General features: G+C 43.5%; 1 protein-coding gene across 3 annotated transcripts in view; it reads right to left on the reverse strand.

The window, feature by feature from the left end:
• Positions 1-22,041, reverse strand: part of EMCN (endomucin) — an 89,560-nt gene that overhangs the window by 11,374 nt on the left and 56,145 nt on the right. For all 3 annotated transcript variants that reach the window (XR_014711205.1, XR_014711206.1, XM_084625343.1), the window contains exons 10-12: positions 21,760-21,855; positions 19,906-19,930; positions 18,975-19,036 (exon numbers count right to left, since the gene is read on the reverse strand). Coding sequence is in view for 1 of the 3 variants with exons in the window: in XM_084625343.1 (XP_084481469.1) it covers positions 18,975-19,036; positions 19,906-19,930; positions 21,760-21,855 (183 nt within the window). In the remaining 2 variants the exon portion in view is untranslated. The remainder of the gene's footprint in view (positions 1-18,974; positions 19,037-19,905; positions 19,931-21,759; positions 21,856-22,041) is intronic.

Raw genomic sequence — 22,041 nt, forward strand, 5'->3', positions numbered from 1 at the left:
AAGCCTACAAATGGGATAGGAGAGAGCAGGAAAAGGAGCAGTATTACAATGGTTGGATCCAAGATGTTTGCTCTGCTGAATATCTTGAGGCACCAGAAAAAATCCCAGATGAAACTAATTTGAATGTTCTTATTTAAATGTGAAGAGATTTTTATTAATCCAAAAAAAGCCTTAACTGAAAGATATCGTTCCCAAGACTGTAAAAAAACATGTTTTGACCCAGGTATTTTATAGCAAGTCAAAAAGGTTGGCTTCCATGAGCATGTTAGAACAGATGAGATTTCAATTTACTTGCAGAATTATTTAGCACTAAACGGTGCAGCACATTGCTAAGTGTGGCTTACAGGGGAAAGTTGTCTTGGCCAAAATCTCTGAATATAGTGAATCATTTTGAAAGTACTGGACACACAGCAAAAACATTGCTGTTCTCAAGCAGTCTAGATAGAATATATGGGCACCTTGGGGGACTGTTGTTCAGAGAAAGGACATTACACACAAATCACCAGAAACACCAAAATAGCCAGCCTTCAAAATCAGTGAAAAGCTGGCTTTTGTTTCCATTAGCTGATTCAAGATTGTCTAGTTAAAGCTAAGCAGCATGTTTAAGAAATTCCACCATTGGTGTAGTAGATGGAACATACTGAAGGACTGTATAAAAGAGTGTGAGGTCATCGGTGACAACTGACACAGAGCTGCCTCTCACTGTATGTTTGTACAGCACCTAACGCAATGGGGCCCCAGTCTCAATTGGAACAGATATGTAATAGTGTAATAATACTAATGAATTTTCCTGGTGCCAGCTAATTACTGTGGAAGATTCATTTCATGATTGTCTACCCTGTTAAAATTACTGACGGAATTGTTATAAAAAGGTGAAAATGTGGGAATTGGGAGGTATTGACAGAAAATTTTGCATGCAATTAAACAAGTGTTGTCAGCTGCACAGGTGTAAGTGCAATGGGACACCACTTTACCTGTGATCTTGACTTGCAACACCTCTCCAGTTGGAGTAGGAATTATCTCATATAGATTGGCAGAGGGCAGTGAGAAGCCAACTGCACATAAATCATACACTGCTACAAAAATGGAAAGAAATGATGCACAGATTAAGAAAGAGGCCTTAGGTAAAGTATTAGGATAATGGAATTACACAGAAACTAGCCTAGAAATTTTATTTGACAACTAACCATAAAACCTTACTGAAAATCTTAAGATGTTATTTCTATTACTTGCATCCTCCCTGTCTCTCATTCCCTTGTATTAGTGGTCATGCTCACTTGCTATGTTTTGTCTTAAAATGGATAGTAAATTTCTCAAAGCAAGGATCATGTAACATGTACAGGGCCTAGTACAATGTGGCCCTGATTTTGGTTTGTGCCTCTAAGCATTGCTGTAATACACATAAACAACAATAATGTTAAAATTAGGATAGCTTCACAAGGAGCTACTGTAATTCAGCATTGGTCTTTGATATGATTAGCATGTTATTATGGCACTTATGAAAAATTGGTTTTCGCAGCCAAGCAATTCAAATACTCTTATCAAAGTCATCAAGTGAAATTCAGGCACCAGACTATAATCTGATATGCAGTTTCCTTCCTTCTGTAGCCAGTTGTCATCCTTAATCAGAATGAGGGTGGAGGAGATAAAGAGCAGAAATTGATTATCATGTGAAGGTAAATGCAGTTCTTGATTCAATAATGTATTTACTTGAAATAAATGGGAAATGTAGATCTGACGCTAGCTAACTGCAAAAAAGTTTCCAGAGTCCAAAGTTTCAGTGTCAGGTTGACATTTTTTCAGAAATAGCACAGATGAAAACTTAAGTGTTGTTATTGAATAAAACCATTAACCTACAGCAAGCCAAGAGTCTCCAGCTATTACGCCTAATGTACTAAAAAGTACACAAAGTACTAAATAAATTGATGATATGAAAGGAAAAATATTGTATTTAGTGAAGCAGTTTTTTATTTGTTGAATGAAATTTTCACTTGGGTTGGAGAACATATGGCATATGTAACACCTACAAACATGTTAAATCGTTCTTGCAAGTTTCTGCCGTACACAGAGTGTCCTGACTGATCAGCTCATGAACATTTATTTTGACACCGTTTTGCTTCTGACTTGTGTGTCATTAGTTAGTGTATTGTGACTCTTTGTTCTACAGGGGAATTTGGGGTTCTGAAATAGACATTTCTCTGTTCTACATTTATTCAGGTACTTGAAATTTTATAACAGGGATGTTGGGTTTCCAATTTGACTCAGGATGCTAATGTTGTTACCCCTGGGACAGATATAACAATATCCTGGACAAAATTTATGGAATTAAGTTAAACCTTATTGAATTAAGTATTTTAGGAGTCCATTGTATTAAAAAGACAAACTTGTATGTACTATTGTGGTATTGTACAGAATTTCTTTAGGAGAAAGACAGGATTAATGCAATCTGGGAAGCGTTAGGAACTTCAAAGGAATTTTTGGGACACTACATGTGACGTGCATTTCCTAGGAAACACTTGCAGGGAAGTGAATGCCAATGACCCACAGAGGATTGCATTTTTTTTGATGCTTCTCCTTGAGCAGAAAGCCACTGTCAGGCTGATGAGCATTCACGCTCTCTTCAAGGCAAACTGGCTACATGAGTGACTCACAGGAGGCATGAAGGTTCTTGTTCTGAGCAAAGGGTGTTATGAACTTGAAACCCTGTGTGGGGTTTGAAGGACTGCTCATCTGCCAAAGCCCATGCTGGTGTTGGGATAATCCTTGGTAAGCTTATTAGCCTGCATGCAGTTTCTTTTATTGTTTTAAATGTTTTATGTGCAATGCTTTATATCTTAAAATAAACATGCTTGCTTAGAAGGAACTGTGTAGTAACTTATAACTCTTGGCAATTACGCTGTTATCAATCTCTGAAGAGAAGGCAAAAGAAGCCTGCTTTGGCAGCCTGTCTTTTGCTGGGGATGCCACAGCATAGTCAGGGGGATCATGCCATCTGGAAATACCCTCATCAGAAGGGAAGAGAGCTGTGTGTCTCCACCCCAGGTAGACAATGACTGGGGAGATGGTAGCCCAGAGCGGGTGCCCTTTCTGGGCCACAGAGGGGGAATACATGTGCAGTTGCCTTGAACCGTGATAATCCCAAGCACAATACACATACAGGACATAATCAGAGAAGCATGAGGAGTAACAGCAGCTGTCCTACAGATAGGTCATCCAGAGGCCTTTATACTGCAGAGACAAGCACAAGGAGCTCTTTGAATTTAATGGGAGCTCTGCCCAAGTAAGCAATGTAGGCCATCAAAAATAAGAAGCTGTATTTTGTGTAAGATTTCTATGGGCATGTTATGAATGAGGCCAAGTGTGCTCCATTGTCACTCCACCAAAACATCTAACAGAAAAAAACCTGGCATATGTAACAATCATTTTGGTATAAAGCAATTGCAGCGTAAGTGTCTCTTGCTCTGATGAAAATGTAACAACAGAGGCTAATTTTTCCATAAAAGTGCAAAAGGCATCGGTGGAGACCAGAAGCTATATGTTTATCTCTATAATTCTAAAATTAAAAAGGGAGGGAGTGTAAATAATGCTTGAAAATAGAACTGTGCTGGACTGAAAATGCAGCCACAGCAAAACGAGAGTGCAAAAATAAATCCAGTGATGACTACACAGTTGATTGTGCCCTGTTCAGCTAGTAATGTTCTCAGTAACACACTAGGAAATAGGAGACAGTGTGAGACAGGTACTAGTAGGGGAAAAATCAGGGCAGAGGTAGCTCTCCCTTGTCCTGAACCCAATGCTGATCTCCTGGCCACGCTGGGCCTAACCAATGAATAGTTCCTTCTCACAACCAGCAGGACAGAGGTACCTAACCAGACAACAATGTCAATTATGGGGCACACTGGAATAGAAAGATAAGGGATAAGTAGCTGTCCATTGCTCAATAGCCAACCAGGGAAAAAATGCTGAAAAAGGCAATTTCTCTGAGAGAAGGAGGTCTCAGGATACAGCTGGCAAACCAAGTATCCCGAAAATTCAAGTGCATACATCATTCCACAATGCTGTGATCCCCTAGCAGTCCCAAGAGTTCTCCTCAGTGGCGGGAGTAGACTTTGCTTTAAAAACTCTTGGAAACACATACAGGACACAAACAAAATAACACTCATAAAAACACAGCCACAGAGATGTGCAGAAAAATGTGTAATTGTACTAGATAGTAGCACTCAGAGGCCTCAGTCAGAATCGTGTGTTGGGTGCTGTACAAACAAAATAAAAGACAGTCGCTGCCTGGAAGACCATGTGGGGAGTTTATTCTTCAATTTCTATGAGGAAACAACAGTGACAGGTCATTATAAAATAAGAGACAAAAAAAAAAAGATGGTGAGAGAAAAATCAGAAAGAAAAGGAGTACTTGCTCTCCTCCCTGGGGACGACTTTCCATGAAGCGGCTCCAAGACTATCCACCCTCAAGGAGAAAAACAAAAAAAGGCATTGAAAGCACAGTTCACAATAACAGACACAAAGATTTACTAAGTAGCCAAAGTCACCACTTCAAGTACATAGGAATGCCTGTACCCTTTCCAGGCTTTCATTTTGCCAGTGGTCTGCTCCCTGCTAACCTGCACTGGAGGTCTCCTCATAAGAGAGAGAAGAAATAGAAAGCACTTCCTGCATCAGAGGGGCTTACGCTTTCAGGTGATCCTGGATTCCTCCCTGTAGATACTAGAAGAAATGAAGGAAATGAGAGAGAATGAAACCACTAGTGCAAACTGAAAAATGGGGTATAATGTGGAACCATTCCCCAAAGCCAAACTCCCTTTGGCATGAACAGGGCCCCCAGGATTGAGCCCCCACTGGGTCATACAGACATTGAAAACCTCAAAAAACAACGAAAAGGTGCCTTACCTCCTTAAGCCCCATCGCCCAGATGTGCATGTGCTCATCACAAAAGACAGCCGGCCTCTGGGCCTGTAGATGGAGGGATAATTTCTTGTCTTCCTCTGACAAAGTTCCAACAGCATGAGGGGATCGTGTCTCAGGACATACTTGTGGTTAAATGTGCTTGACAGAACAAATTGCTTAAACAAATCATTGACTCTCCAGCGGAGTGAAAATGGGGGTATGGCCTCATTGTGAAAGGATGTGTGACCCTTCTGCCCGTCAGAGTTGGCAGCAACAAGGGCCGGGTTCAGTATCTAGGGGTTCCATTCCAATAACACAATGCAAAACCGGCTCGAGTCCTCACACAGTGACCTGGGACAAATATATACCACCCCCGCTGGGCGCCTCCAAGAGGCAATACTTCCCCTCTCGCAAGCACAGAGTCTGAGTGTAGCAAAAGCCTTTTAATAACAGAGAGAAACAATGTGGCATTATGTTTGGGAAACACCACCAACAGGATTCATAACACAACCCATGAGCAAAAAACCCACCCCAAGCAAATTGGGGCATGTCCTTTCCCTTTGGTTCTTGAGTCCAGCAACCCAAAATCACCCAAAGTCCCAAAAGTCCAACAACCCAAAAGTCTCTGTCCCTGGTCAGGGCAGCCCCAGAGTTTGAAAGTTTATCTGCGGAGCTTTACCTCCCAACCTGGGTGGAGATAGGGGGGAGTTAAGGGGCACCTTACGTGGTCCAAAGCTGATTGCCCCACCTCTCCATAGGGCTCTGCTCTGCCAGCCGCTCCCATGAGTTGCTCCAGGCATCCGACAAACTGCTCTGCTCCACCAGCCGGTCTGCTCTGCCAGCAGTCTCACAAACTGCTCTGCAATATATCTCCAGCCTCCCCCACTACTTAACACAACACTCAGTGATTTCAGCTCTTAGTAAGTTTAGCTCTTTTGTGATTTCAGCTTGTAGTAGGGGAGCCTCAGTGCTGGCGCACCATTAGCCCAAAGTGAATTCAGCTCAGCAGCCTGTAACTAGACTCCTAATGGAATCAAAATCTCTGATATTCCATAGTGGAGAGAGGAGAAAGTGCAATTAGCATGTGGGGCCCATACCACCAAGCATTAATATCTATCCTCAGCCTCTCTCCATTGACTGGGTTTTGGAACCCATGACCCTTGCCTAGCAAGTGCTGCTTAGTTGATGGTGAGTCCGTCCATCATAACAAAAGGCCAAGTACAGTTCCACTGTCCTTGATTCACATAATCAGGATAATAACAGTTTATTCCTGCCCCAGTAACAGAGAAACTGGGGCTCCTACAGCAGCCAAAGTGACCATCTAGGCAGGGTGGGTGTGCCTATGCAAATGAGATCTGAAGTTCTTTTCCACAACCCACCATGACTCGCCCCCAGATGTCAGGGTAGAGCTCATCCTGACTCTGCTTACAGATGGAATACCAAAGATCCAAAACACGGTTGCACAGGCATTTGCTCTGGAGAGCTGTGCTAGGTATTCAGACGTAAGTGCCACAATGCATACATATTCCAATGTCTGGAGTGTTGAGTGAAGTATGTGAGACTCCTTTTTTCTGTCTCTTGCTGATTAAATGAATGGTCAGACACCACGTGCGGTATTCCTTATCACAGAGAGGGAAGTTGCATGTTATGGATCATAGAGGTCATGATAGAGAACAGTATGTTAAACAGGGGAATGGCATAAAGAATTCACAGGCCATAGTACCAAAATAAAAATAAAAATCCATTCTGTCAGGTATCTCACATCTTCAGAATATGTAGCTCACATGACTGTGCACGGGACATACCTGTGGGCAATATCATGGAAACCTGGTAGGTTAAATTACAACCACTGGATGCTAGAAGACCTAAGATCATTAGTATTATTAATATCCAAAAGCAGTGGTTGGAGATGCTCAAGTATACAATGGACCTGGGAAATACTGGGGAGTGTGGCTGTGTGTTCTGGGTTCGTGACTGGTTCAAATGTTGTATTGTGCTATCTGTGAGCACCTTGAACAGAGAGATGCCTCTTTCCTTCAACGTGGTTACTACTTAGGAACCATGAAACATCTACCAGGAAGGGGAAATAAGGACCAGCTAAGGGGAAATCACTGTTCACAGACATCCATTCTGCCTCATTTCCTTCTGGTTGCGTTCATCCTCTGGGAAAAAGTACAGCAAGAGGAAAGGAGGGGAAAAGAAATGGTGACCAAAATACCACAGGAGGGCAAGTATAAGATGTCTGGGCCATGTACAGACTACCACGTCGACTACCCATACATTTGCCTTGTTTTTGCTGGTTTTGTTCAATAAAAACTCTTACAATTTCAATTTCTATCACAATGGAAATGTTTGGAATTTCCCATGCAGATATTACCATGGCCCACTTTAGACTCTGCAGGCCACTCAGCATTCTGAAATGACAAGCTAATATCTGATCCAAATCAGTTCTGGAATACTTTTTATTTACTTCCAGCAAATTCATTGCAGGGCTGATTACTTTCTTTACCTTCCCCATGACCAAAATCCTATCTGTCATATAGCCTACCCTGTACTCTCTCTCTGCAGCACAGGTTATTTTGGAAGGAACGACACCTGGTATATCAGATTACATTCAGGTGTCTGGATTTCTCTAGGGGTATGTCTACACTACGAAATTAGGTCGAATTTATAGAAGTCGGTTTTTTAGAAATCGGTTTTATATATTCGAGTGTGTGCGTCCCCACAGAAAATGCTCTAAGTGCATTAAGTGCATTAACTCGGCGGAGTGCTTCCACAGTACCGAGGCAAGCGTCGACTTCCGGAGCGTTGCACTGTGGGTAGCTATCCCACAGTTCCCGCAGTCTCCGCTGCCCATTGGAATTCTGGGTTGATATCCCAATGCCTGATGGGGCTAAAACATTGTCGCGGGTGGTTCTGGGTACATATCGTCAGGCCCCCGTTCCCTCCCTCCCCCCGTGAAAGCAAGGGCAGACAATCATTTCGCGCCTTTTTTCCTGAGTTACCTGTGCAGACGCCATACCACGGCAAGCATGGAGCCCGCTCAGGTAACCGTCACCCTATGTCTCCTGGGTGCTGGCAGACGCGGTACGGCATTGCTACACAGTAGCAGCAACCCCTTGCCTTGTGGCAGCAGACGGTACAGTACGACTGGTAGCCGTCATCGTCATGTCTGAGGTGCTCCTGGTCGCCTCTGTGAGGTCGATCAGGAGCGCCTGGGCAGACATGGGCGCAGGGACTAAATTTGGAGTGACTTGAGCAGGTCATTCTCTTTAGTCCTGCAGTCAGTCCTATTGAACCGTCTTATGGTGAGCGGGCAGGCGATACGGACTGCTAGCAGTCGTACTGTACCATCTTCTGCCGAGCAGCCATGAGATGTGGATGGCATGCAGTCCTTCTGCACCGTCTGCTGCCAGCCAAAGATGTAAAAGATAGATGGAGTGGATCAAAACAAGAAATAGACCAGATTTGTTTTGTACTCATTTGCTTCCCCCCCGTCCCCTGTCTAGGGGACTCATTCTTCTAGATCACACTGCAGTCACTTACAGAGAAGGTGCAGCGAGGTAAATCTAGCCATGTATCAATCAGAGGCCAGGCTAACCTTCTTGTTCCAATAACGACAATAACTTAGGTGCACCATTTCTTATTGGAACCCTCCGTGAAGTCCTGCCTGAAATACTCCTTGATGTAAAGCCACCCCCTTTGTTGATTTTAGCTCCCTGAAGCCAACCCTGTAAGCGCCCCTCCCAGCGTCAGAGCAATGGCAAACAATCGGCCATCTGAGAGTGCTGTCCAGAGCACTCACAATGGAGCACTCTGATGGGGCTAAAACATTGTCGCGGGTGGTTCTGGGTACGTGTCGTCAGGCCCCCGTTCCCTCCCTCCCTCCGTGAAAGCAAGGGCAGACAATCGTTTCGCGCCTTTTTTCATGAGTTACCTGTGCAGACACCATACCACGGCAAGCATGGAGCCAGCTCAGGTAACCGTCACCCTATGTCTCCTGGGTGCTGGCAGATGCGGTACGGCTTTGCTGCACAGTAGCAGCAACCCATTGCCTTCTGGCAGCAGACGGTGCAATACGATTGGTAGTCGTCCTCGTCGTGTCCGAGGTGCTCCTGGCCACGTCGGCTGGGAGCGCCTGGGCAGACATGGGCGCAGGGACTAAATTTGGAGTGACTTGACCAGGTCATTCTCTTTAGTCCTGCAGTCCTATTGAACCGTCTTATGGTGAGCGGGCAGGCGATACGGACTGCTAGCAGTCGTACTGTACCATCTTCTGCCAGGCAGGCAAGAGATGAGGATTGCTAGCAGTCGTATTGTACCATCTTATGCCAGGCAGGCAAGAGATGAAGATGGCTAGCAGTCGTACTGTACCATCTTCTGCCAAGCAGCCATGAGATGTGGATGGCATGCAGTCCTTCTGCACCATCTGCTGCCAGCCAAACATGTAAAAGATAGATGGAGTGGGTCAGAACAAGAAATAGACCAGATTTGTTTTGTACTCATTTTCCTCCTCCCCTGTCTAAATCACACTGCAGTCACTCACAGAGAAGGTGCAGCGAGGTAAATCTAGCCATGTATCAATCAGAGGCCAGGCTAAACTCCTTGTTCCAATAACAACGATAACTTAGGTGCACCATTTCTTATTGGAACCCTCCGTGCAGTCCTGCCTGAAATACTCCTTGATGTACAGGCACACCCTTTGTTGATTTTAGCTCCCTGAAGCCAACCCTGTAAGCCGTGTCGTCAGTCGCCCCTCCCTCCGTCAGAGCAACGGCAGACAATCGTTCCGCGCCTTTTTTCTGTGCGGACGCCATACCAAGGCAAGCATGGAGGCCGCTGAGCTCATTTTGGCAATTAGGAGCACATCAACCACCACACGCATTATCCAGCAGTATATGCAGCACCAGAACATGGCAACGCGATACCGGGCGAGGAGGCGACGTCAGCGCGGTCCCGTGAGTGATCAGGACATGGACACAGATTTCTCTGAAAGCATGGGCCCTGACAATGCATGCATCATGGTGCTAATGGGGCAGGTTCATGCTGTGGAATGCCGATTCTGGGCTCAGGAAACAAGCACAGACTGGTGGGACCGCATAGTGTTGCAGGTCTGGGACGATTCCCAGTGGCTGCGAAACTTTCGCATGCGTAAGGACACTTTCATGGAACTTTGTGACTTGCTTTCCCCTGCCCTGAAGCGCATGAATACCAGCATGAGAGCAGCCCTCACAGTTGAGAAGCGAGTGGTGATAGCCCTATGGAAGCTTGCAACGCCAGACAGCTACCGGTCAGTTGGGAATCAATTTGGAGTGGGCAAATCTACTGTGGGGGCTGCTGTGATGCAAGTAGCTCACGCAATCAAAGATCTGCTGATATCAAGGGTTAGTGACCCTGGGAAATGTGCAGGTCATAGTGGATGGCTTTGCTGCAATGGGATTCCCTAACTGTGGTGGGGCTATAGACGGAACCCATATCCCTATCTTGGCACCGGAGCACCAAGCCGCCGAGTACATAAACCGCAAGGGGTACTTTTCGATAGTGCTGCAAGCTCTGGTGGATCACAAGGGACGTTTCACCAACATCAACGTGGGATGGCCGGGAAAGGTGCATGACGCTCGCATCTTCAGGAACTCTGGTCTGTTTCAAAAGCTGCAGGAAGGGACTTTATTCCCAGACCAGAAAATAACTGTTGGGGATGTTGAAATGCCTATATGTATCCTTGGGGACCCAGCCTACCCCTTAATGCCATGGCTCATGAAGCCGTACACAGGCAGCCTGGACAGTAGTCAGGAGCTGTTCAACTACAGGCTGAGCAAGTGCAGAATGGTGGTAGAATGTGCATTTGGACGTTTAAAGGCGCGCTGGCGCAGTTTACTGACTCGCTTAGACCTCAGCGAAACCAATATTCCCACTGTTATTACTGCTTGCTGTGTGCTCCACAATATCTGTGAGAGTAAGGGGGAAGACGTTTATGGCGGGGTGGGAGGCTGAGGCAAATCGCCTAGCTGCTGGTTACGCGCAGCCAGACACCAGGGCGGTTAGAAGAGCACAGGAGGGCGCGGTACGCATCAGAGAAGCTTTGAAAACCAGTTTCATGACTGGCCAGGCTACGGTGTGAAAGTTCTGTTTGTTTCTCCTTGATGAAACCCCCCGCCCCTTGGTTCACTCTACTTCCCTGTAAGCTAACCACCCTCCCCTCCTCCCTTTAATCACCGCTTGCAGAGGCAATAAAGTCATTGCTGCTTCACAGTCATTCATTTGTTATTCATTCATCACACAAATAGGGAGATGACTACCAAGGTATCCCAGGAGGGGTGGTGGAGGAGGGAAGGAAAATGCCACACAGCACTTTAAGCACAGCACTTTAAAAGTTTACAACTTTAAAATTTATTGAATGACAGCCTTCTTTTTTTTGGGCAATCCTCTGTGGTGGAGTGGCTGGTTGGCCAGAGGCCCCCCCCACCGCGTTCTTGGGCGTCTGGGTGTGGAGGCTATGGAACTTGGGGAGGAGGGCGGTTGGTTACAGAGGGGCAGCAGTGGCAGTCTGTGCTCCAGCTGCCTTTGCTGCAGCTCAACCATACACTGGAGCATACTGGTTTGGTCCTGCAGCAGCCTCAGCATTGAATCCTGCCTCCTCTCATCACGCTGCCGCCACATTTGAGCTTCAGCCCTGTCTTCAGCCCGCCACTTACTCTCTTCAGCCCGCCACTTACTCTCTTCAGCCCGCCACCTCTCCTCCCGGTCATTTTGTGCTTTCCTGCACTCTGACATTATTTGCCTCCACGCATTCGTCTGTGCTCTGTCAGTGTGGGAGGACAGCATGAGCTCGGAGAACATTTCATCGTGAGTGCGTTTTTTTTTCTTTCTAAGCTTCACTAGCCTCTGGGAAGGAGAAGATCCTGTGATCATTGAAACACATGCAGCTGGTGGAGAAAAAAAAAGGGACAGCGGTATTTAAAAAGACACATTTTATAAAACAGTCGCTACACTCTTTCAGGGTAAACCTTGCTGTTAACATTACATACATAGCACATGTGCTTTCGTTACAAGGTCGCATTTTGCCTCCTCCCACCGCGTGACTACCCCTCAACCTTCCCCCCTCCCTGTGGCTAACAGCGGGGAACATTTCTGTTCAGCCACAGGCAAACAGCCCAGCAGGAACGGGCACCTCTGAGTGTCCCTGAAGAAAAGCACTCTATTTCAACCAGATGACCATGAATTATATCTCACTCTCCTGAGGATAACACAGAGAGATAAAGAACGGATTTTGGTTGAATGCCAGCAAACATACACTGCAATGCTTTGTTCTACAGTGATTCCCGAGTACGTGTTACTGGCCTGGAGTGGTAAAGTGTCCTACCATGAAGGACTCAATAAGGCTGCCCTCCCCAGAAACCTTTTGCAAAGGCTTTAGGACTACATCTAGGAGAACCGCAAATGCCAGGGCAAAGTAATCCTTTCACATGCTTGCTTTTAAACCATGTATAGCATTTTAAAAGGTACACTCACCAGAGGTCCCTTCTCCACCTGCTGGGTCCAGGAGGCAGCCTTGGGTGGGTTCGGGGGGTACTGGCTCCAGGTCTAGGGTGAGAAACAGTTCCTGGCTGTCGGGAAAACCGGTTTCTCCGCTTGCTTGCTGTGAGCTATCTACAACCTCCTCCTCATCATCATCTTCTTCGTCCCCAAAACCTGCTTCCGTATTGCCTCCATCTCCATTGAAGGAGTCAAACAACACGGCTGGGGTAGTGGTGGCTGAACCCCCTAAAATGGCATGCAGCTCATCATAGAAGCGGCATGTTTGGGGCTCTGACCCAGAGCGGCTGTTCGCCTCTCTGGTTTTCTGGTAGGCTTGCCTCAGCTCCTTCAGTTTCACGCGGCACTGTTTTGGGTCCCTGTTATGGCCTCTGTCGTTCATGCCCTGGGAGATTTTCACAAAGGTTTTGGCATTTCGAAAACTGGAACGGAGTTCTGATAGCACGGATTCCTCTCCCCAAACAGCGATCAGATCCCGTGCCTCCCGTTCGGTCCATGCTGGAGCTCTTTTGCGATTCTGGGACTCCATCATGGTCACCTGTGCTGATGAGCTCTGCATGGTCACCTGCAGCTTGCCACGCTGGCCAAACAGGAAATGAGATTCAAAAGTTCGCGGTTCTTTTCCTGTCTACCTGGCCAGTGCATCTGAGTTGAGAGTGCTGTCCAGAGCGGTCATAATGGAGCACTCTGGGATAGCTCCCGGAGGCCAATACCATCGAATTGTGTCCACAGTACCCCAAATTCGAGCCGGGAACGTCGATTTAAGCGCTAATCCACTTGTCAGGGGTGGAGTAAGGAAATCGATTTTAAGAGCCCTTTAAGTCGAAATAAAGGGCTTCACTGTGTGGACGGGTGCAGGTTTAAATCGATTTAACGCTGCTAAATTCAACCTAAAGTCCTAGTGTAGACCAGGGCTAGGCAACTTTGCAATAACTTCTACATTGCCACATTCTCAGGAGACTTTATATTAAATATCCTTCTGGTGCGATAAAACCAAAGACCATTGCTAGAGTTAGAGAGCTGTTAGTGCAGCTACTCCAGCCTTGGTTCCAAAGTGATGATTTATGATCCATTATCTATGTAACCAGTACAGTTCTACCATGTGCAGTTCATATTTATGGGACATCCTCACTCCAAATACTATGCCTCAGGGCTTTTTACTGATCTGTGGTCCACTTCTTTCAGTTGCCTTTTATGGAGGTTAATACATACATGGTCTACAATGAAGTACATGAGAACCCAGCTCCCACTACAAAAGGAGGTAGGTAGGTTGTCATATTGGGATTTTTAAGATGTTAGACAACTATATCTGGATGATGATTGTACTTGTCTCTCACTTGTCATAGAAAATCCGGCATTATTACGCATTCTCCGGAGATATACATGCCTAAAGCTGAAATGTCATATATGCAACTCCATGGTGGATGCTCAGTCCTAGAACAGGAAAACCCAATGTAAGCTCATATATTCACCCATTTTCCTGGCTGATTGTTCTGATGCACGCTACAGTATGTGATGACTTCTTGTTACTAGCAAGCAGAGCCCTTGGCATGCCACATAGCCAGTCTGGAGTGGCAAAGTTATTTCTCTGCATGGTCCATGTAAGGCTTTCCAAATTATATACAGTATCCAAAGTTCTTGTCCATGTCAAATTTTCACCACAGGGTCCACTTAAGCTTTATCTCACTTCTCAGATGTTCTAATGTATTATTAAACTCTCACATGAAATCCAAACCTTATAGACATATATCCTTCAGCACACACATTTTTCTTATTTGTTTCCAAAATGATGAGAACACTAAACTTAGTTTTATGTGGTTTTCCTAATGTCATAAGGTCCATTGGCAGAACAAATGTGTTTGGGCCAGCTCCGTGATTGGAAGACATTTTCTGCAGTTCTTCAGCATTATTGTAGATATCCCTCCATATGTTCTAAAATTCTTCATTACTTCTTTAAAGTATGATCCAAATGCACGGCTGAAATAGGCCAGTCTCCTTTGGTCTCTATTGCCAAAGACCAGATGCAAAATTCTGCCTTGACACACATCCCATGCAACTCCATTGAAGACAGTGAGTTTCCAGGGTTGCACGTCAAGGCAGAAAGTTTCCTTGTACTTTCATTTGCTTTTCTAAAAAGTAATTGTTCCTTCCTCATCACCAAATTGTGTGGATAAATCCAAAAATACCAACTGTGCTTATTGACAAAGCTTACCTCAAATACAAGATCAAGATTAGCCATTCATGTAAACTTCCCAACGCACTCAACCTCCATGGAATATTGAGTGACAACATACCCAATCAGTGAAACAAGAGAAGCATTACCATTGGTTGAATATACACCTTGAGGGCAAGACACATCTAAAACCACTGAGAGCTGATTAAGGTCCAGGAAAACATTTAAGCATGTGTTTAACTAACAAACTGAATAGCTCCATTGACTTTGATAGAACTACTCACACATGTACGTTCTTAGCTGCTTTCCTGGATTAAGACTCTCAACTTTTTGCAGATTACATATGCACCACAATAAATAAATAATAATAGTAATAGAGTCAATGGCAGCCAAAGTGAAGTCCTTTCAACACTGTTTGTGAATATGAAGCTGCTTATACTATGCCTTCCTCTTTAATTGAGTTGCTTTTCCTGAATCTAGTTTAAAAAAAAGGAATGCATATAGAAGTTTATATGACAGATATGGCAATTTCCTGCAATATCTTTGGGAGATCTTATTAAATTAAGCTTAAATAGTTTTGGAGTCCATTGTATTATAAATGCAAAGTTGATGTGCTATTGTGGGTTTGTATGTAATTCCTCTGGGGGGAGATGTGGCCAATGTAAACACTGGGAAGGATTATGAGCTTCAAAGGACTATTTAAAACAATGTGCCAGACAAGAATGAATTTTGGGACAAAGTTAAGTGCATTTCCCAGGAAATCTCTAGAGGGTGGTGTGCGCTATTATGCAAAAACTCAGCCTTTGGAAACTACACCCTGAGGAGGGCACCTTTGTCTGCTGATTACCTGTTCCTAGTATCTAAAGATCAAAGGCCTAAGCTATACAAAGGGGTGACTCTCAGATTCATGGAGGTGATTGTTTTGAGCCAGCAGCTGTTATGAACTTTTAACCACAGGAAAACCCCTTGGTGGATTTCAAAAGATGGATCACTTGCCAGAGCCATTGTTGGAGCTGAGGGGTGATCTCTGGTAAACCTATTAGCATGTGTGTACGTTCTTTTATTGGGTTTTAATAGGTTTTCTCTGTGATGCTCTCAAATGAATTTACATGCTTAAAAAGAACTATGTGGTAACCTATAACTGTGGACAATTACACTGTTTATAGCCTATGAGGAGAAAGCAAAATGCAGACGCAGGCCATTTAGGCAGCCTGGTAAAACACTTCATCACCAGGGAGAAAGATGTGGGTCTCTTCTCAAGAGAGTTGATGGCTGAGGAGCTGGGAGCATAACCGTGGGTGCCACTGCTGGATCACGGAGGGGGGATACAGGTGCACTGTGACAATTTACATTGCTCCAGAATAACTTTTTCACAATGTAATTGTTTTTTAGTATACTCCCTAAATTAGTCTGACACGCCATACGTTTCTGTGTATTTGTGCTATTATGAAATGACTGTCTTTGGGCCCAAATCTGCAACCTATATTCAAGTGAGTAAATCTTACTTACATGAATAGATACCTTGAGGTGACTAGGACTTGTGTGAGTAAGAAGTATTTTCATAAGGTTTGTAATATGAATGGGTCCTTTTTCGGATTTAAAAAGAATTAATTTAATCATTTTAGGAAACTTGGAAGAAAAATGGCCTTTATACCTGTGGATATGTGTTTAATTTCGACATTTATTAAAATGTAGAATTTCATCAGCAAAAGAGTTAGGTGTATTAAATAAGAATAGCATTAACCAGGGGGAAAATTCATGTTCCCTAAGTGGTTACGACTCATATCTTCCAAATATAGCAAACGTACAGCATACCTCAGTAAGAGAATATTAAGCATTCTCTCCACAGAAGGTGTTCAGATAGTCAACCTGTGATCTAGAAGCTGATTAAAAAGACCTCAGGCCCCCTCTTGTAAAACACAGGGCACCTGATTCTCTTCTCATTGACACTGATTCAAAACAGGAGTAACCCACTGAAATCAACGGAGTTACTCCAGTGTTAAAATTGGTGAGAGGGAAGCAACAGGTCCTGTAGGTGTCCAAGAAATCTAGTACCTACCAGAAGCTTTATGCAGCTTTTTAAAGAAATACTTGCAATTTTACAAACACACACACCCCTCCAACCCCCCTTAAAATACACCTATGATCTCAGTTTCCAAACAATACATTTTAAAAACCCCAAGCAAACCCTGGAATTCAATTTCGTGTTTTCTAAGACCTGGATTCCATTTGTCTTGCAACAGCAGGCCAGGGTCAGTTAGAGAGTGAAGGAGCGTGGCTCTGCATCCTACCTAGGATAAATGGGTACGGCTCCAGCCAGACAAAGCATTTGGAGCCTGATCTCTTTGACTGCAACAGCTTCCAAGGCAGGCCAACGGGAGTGGCGGGATTTGCAGTGCAGCCAGTAGACCGCAGACCATGCCACTCCTTGCTGCCATATGTAAGAGGTGGTTCGGATCCGCTACCAGGCCCCAGAAGATCACATAGGATTTTGAGGGGAGGGCACAGCAGCTATGTAGCAGCCCCTTGAAACTGCCACTGGGGGGAAGCAGTCAGCCAGGACCCATTAAAGGAATGGAAGAGACTTCCTGGAAGAGGAAGAAGAAGGGTGGAGACTTGAGGAACTCTTTCCCTGCAGATTTCTGATGGCGAGTGCCTAGAGCTGCGGTGGAGAAGGGCCTATGTAGGTCAGGAAGGGTCCTGTATTGGGATGGGGAGGGAGTGAAATCTGAAATCCTGTGAGGACAGTTGTTCTCATGAGAGGTTTTGCTTTTTTGGTGCAGTAACTGGGATTCAGATTAGCACGGTCTGAGTCTTGATCTAAACATCACTATCTCAGTCCTTCTACATTTCACAGCTTTTTCTTGCAGCTCCTAGTTCCACCTTCAGTCCTGTAGGGACATTATTTTATTATGCTTAAAATGAGGAAGGTTTAATTCCTTTCACAAACATTATATATATCCTCTGTTTCCTCCAGATTTTATGATGTAAATAATTTACAATAAACAACATCAAGTTAGCACACAAGAGAGTAATTTGTAATGTAAATCTGTAATGAGGGCAGTATGTTGTAACAAAAGAGACTGTTGAGTGATAGAAGCAGAGCTGGGCGCATACTGCAAAAAGTAATTGCAAACATTAATTCAAACCAAAAGCAGGAATTTTGGAGACAGTATTTGCAACTCCCTTTATTTGCTTTCTGCAAATACTAATAATCAGCCAAGTTTTGTTCACAAAAATATCTGCATAATGGGTCACACATGATTACACTCCTAGAAACGTTTCCTGGGTCATCTTAAAAGCCAAGGTCTTTGTGGGGATGGGAGTTATACACAGAGTAGAAACAGCTGACCGTACATAACTTGAACAGTAGATTATAAACAGCAAATACTAGAAGTCCATTAGCAAGTAGTTTTCAAGCAACCATTTGCTGAAGAGTTGTGAATAATGAACAAATTTGTAAATAATTAAAGTCTGTTCACATATAATTTGCCAACAGAAAAAGGGGATTATTTGTCAAATATGTTAATAGTTCACCCTGTTCTACGTAAGAATGCAAGCGTCCCACATAAATAAATAAATAAAAGAAGTGTTCTTTTGAAGTCACAAGAATCAATTATCCAGACTTACTACATTTCCTTGATTTGGGCTCTTGTTAATGACTGGTGTTTAAAGGGACAGCAAAAACTTTAAAAATCATGTTTCATAAATTAAATTTGAACAAATTTTGAAAAAACCACTTATTTTCACTATAATGTTTAGGTCTGATCCAAAGCCTATTGAAGAGACTCCCACGGACTTCAACGAGCTTTAGATCAGATCTTTTACGTCCATTTGGCATTTCTCTCAGCTGGGACAACAAGAATCAGTGAAGTCAGCTTCTCAATGCTGCATTGCTTAGGCTGCAAATATTGCAGACCACTGTTTATTGAGTGGGGCAGCTGCTCTGCAACTGTTGTCCTTGAATACTTGCATTTTGGGTCCTTATTCCATATGTGGCATCCTGACAGCGTGAAAATACCTTCTGTCCACACTATTGGGTCAGTCGGAATTGTGCTCACAGGAAATGGCTATTCCAGGGGAATACTGAACTTGCTCCTAGCATAGAGCAAATTCATAATACTAATTGTCATTATGATTGTTTCTAGGTTTGGGCCATAAACATAGCTTTAATCTCCTCAGACAAGAGTAATTTTCCCCCAACTTTCATTAAAGACAGAGTCTGCATTTACTTCAAGTCACTATTTGGCTGCTACTAAGGAATCATTTTGTGATTTTTTGGGGGGCAGGGGCAGTGTAAAAATCAATCGACATCCAAACTCTTCTTCTCCCCAGCCTCTACGGTCAAAGAAAAGCATCCACTTACCAGTCTCAGGAGAAGTTGTCTTTACAGAAAGAAGTTTGACACCCTCTTTATCTGTTGGGGCTCTGTTTTAGTTGGGAGACATTTAAACAGACAGTTAGCATCAGACTTCTGCATATTTGTCAGTGCAGAAAGTACTAAGGGTATGATCCTGTAACAGGATCCATCCTGGTGGAATCTGTCATGTTGGGAATCCCCACTGATTTCAGTAGGGCTTTGCATGGGTACAAAGGTCTTCTTGCATCACTCTGATTGTAGGGCCTAAACCAACATTTCTCAAAGTGGGTGTGCAGAGGAGAGGGCTAATGGGAGAAGCTGCTGTGGGATGAAAGATGGGAAGCTTCCTTTTCTGCTCCTGCAATGTCTCTAATACACCTGGCCACAGAAGCAGCTCCGACATACAGAGCTATAGGTTCAAGAAGCAGCTCGCCAGCCAAAGCTTTGTGTTTCTTCACTCAAAACACAATTCAGCTTCATGAATACATGTCTGAGCCCCACTGAGTCAGCAACGGACCCTCCAGCCATCCCGAGAAGCATATAGCCTGATGGATCTGTCTCAATTTTACTCTGTGACAACACATGTACAGCTCATTGTACCAATGCAGTCTAATTGAATTGAAGTGAATTAGTGAGTTAGCGAATGGGGAGGAGAGCAAAAAAATAAAATAAAAACCAATAAAAGAGAAAGAAGAAAAAAGAAGGGAGATGGGAAAGAAAGGGAAACAAAGAGGAAATGGACAGAAAAAAGCAAAGAGGCTCAACTGTGCCCTGAAATATGTACTCTCAAATGATGTTTCCCTCTTTTTGCTATTTTTATGGGTGTTAACCGTTTATTATATTTCAATGGAGAAAATTAAGAACATGCAGAAATTGCTGCTTTCATAAGAGCCACACGACTAGGCTTAAAGGAATGCAGGGGCATAGTTTAACTTACTGTTCAGTTCCATTCTCTTGTCTCTCTGGAAGAGGAAACAAATTTATGTTATTCTGATTGCCTAGATGTGGGCTAAATAACAGGCTCAAACACAGCCATGACTAGCATAAACCTATTTTGAGATTTTGTAGCTCTACAGCAAATATTAATAAAACAATAAACAAACAGGAATGATAACTTGCACTTATCATGCAGGGTCAACATGATTTATAAAGGTGGATAAGTATAATTATCATTTTTACCAAAACTCAGGAACAAGAACTAAATGACTCACAAGAGGTCACACAACAAGTCCTTGCTCCAAGACCATGAAGCTAAAGGGAACTGCTGTATGGTTTTTCCTATATAGATTGTCCAAGTTAAAGTCACTGCCCATCATGGAATAATCCCAATTTTCATGGGTTTGTTCCAGATCTTGCAAGCTTAATTTTGCAGCCATGCCACGTTTGGAACTCCCACTGATCCCACACACAAAGGACAGTTGGAGGCCTGATTTTTTTGTTTGGGGCTTCTCATGCATCAGTGTTTTTACATTGATCCTAATTTCATGGCATTGCATCAATAAAGAAAATCAGAGTACAATGTGATGACAGTATCATCATGGTGTGATTTGAGATAAAAAAGTTTTCCCTTCCTTTACATATCTGTAAACACTCCAAAGTTCCCATGTTACAGTCTCTAGCCTTCTAGACAAGAAGTGGACACACCCAAATAATGTATTATGCATGCTGTGTATTCCACATTCTTTATTCTTGTCCTGTGGGTGGGGGATTAGATTAGATATATTTCTACAGCACCGGTTGTAAGAGTGTGGATGTTTAGGTAGTGAGCTAGAGCTAGGCAAATACTTCAAAAGATATCCACAAATATTCATTACAATTTTAAAATAAATTTGCTTTGATTGAGTTTATTTGCAGGGGGAAAGCCAGAGAAATTCTCTCCACCTAAAATCTTCACTCCTTGGCAATGAAGATTCAATAATTTTCCAGGCAAGGAATCATTTCCCTTCTCTGTTTTTGCAGTTGTATTGTCATTTGCAAAATTTATTACAACATGCTATTTACCTTGGCCTGTAGCTTCAAGGCCTTGTTATGACTTCACATTTCCAGCCCCCAGGAATTTCACAGCTAAATCCCTGCACAGAGCTCCCAGCTCTTGTCAGCTTGAAAGCAGAGAGACCACATTATGGATTCACATTTGTGTCTCCTACTTAGTACCGCACTGCATTTGCCTCTAGCCCACTAAGTTCAATATATTTGGCAAAATTAATGTAGTAACGTTATTTCCCCGTCAGCCTCAATATGTTATGGGCAATATTGGAAACGGTGGCAAACTGCTCTGTCCAAATCACTGCTTTATTGATGAAAATACTGTTTTCCCTTGGATTTTATGTGGACAAGGAAAAATATAAACACGGGGTCTCTCCAAAACAAGGAAAAATTGATTTTTTCCCCTTGTGTTTTCAACAGAGCTAAAATGAACACAGCTGATTTTAACAACAGATGCAACTTATTTTGCCCCTTGCTTTTCCAAGCAATTTTTCTCTGCAGACTATACTCATTGACAGTGTCAGCCCAGCTGTTTGTTAGGTAACTGCTAAAGAAGAGGTAGCATTAAACATATTGGATTTGTGTGTTCTACAACAGGTGTTGTTTCCTCCCCTACATATACCCCATGGTGATCTTAATAAAGAAGTGTTCATTCCTTTTTTGACTAAATATTTTAAAATCAGCACAGTTATCTATCTGAATACAACATTTGTATGATAGGTCAGATTTTAATACAAACATTTGCAGTGTTCCTTTAATAATATATCGAAGACTTCATGGCTGCAGAAAAATGTTGAACAAATACCTGGGGCTGTCCTCTGGCACATTCTGTACAAAGCCACCAGAATGAATACAGAAAGGGTTATTACGATCAAGGCAATCACAACTGGCAAAATAATACCTGCAAAAAGTGGAGAAAATTATTTTACCAACCACATTCCACTTGCGTAACTTTAAACATATAAATATCAAACAAATTAATCTCTTCTCTTAGCCTCTCCTCCAACAGTACAGCTGAAGCTATTGATTTCTCTTGAATCTTGTTACATTGGTTACTCCTCATGCATTCACTAGGTGTCAGGCTTGC

The sequence above is a fragment of the Lepidochelys olivacea genome (genome assembly GCF_965140295.1).
Source record: "Lepidochelys olivacea isolate rLepOli2 genome assembly, chromosome: 4".
NCBI classification, from domain to species: Eukaryota; Metazoa; Chordata; order Testudines; family Cheloniidae; genus Lepidochelys; species Lepidochelys olivacea.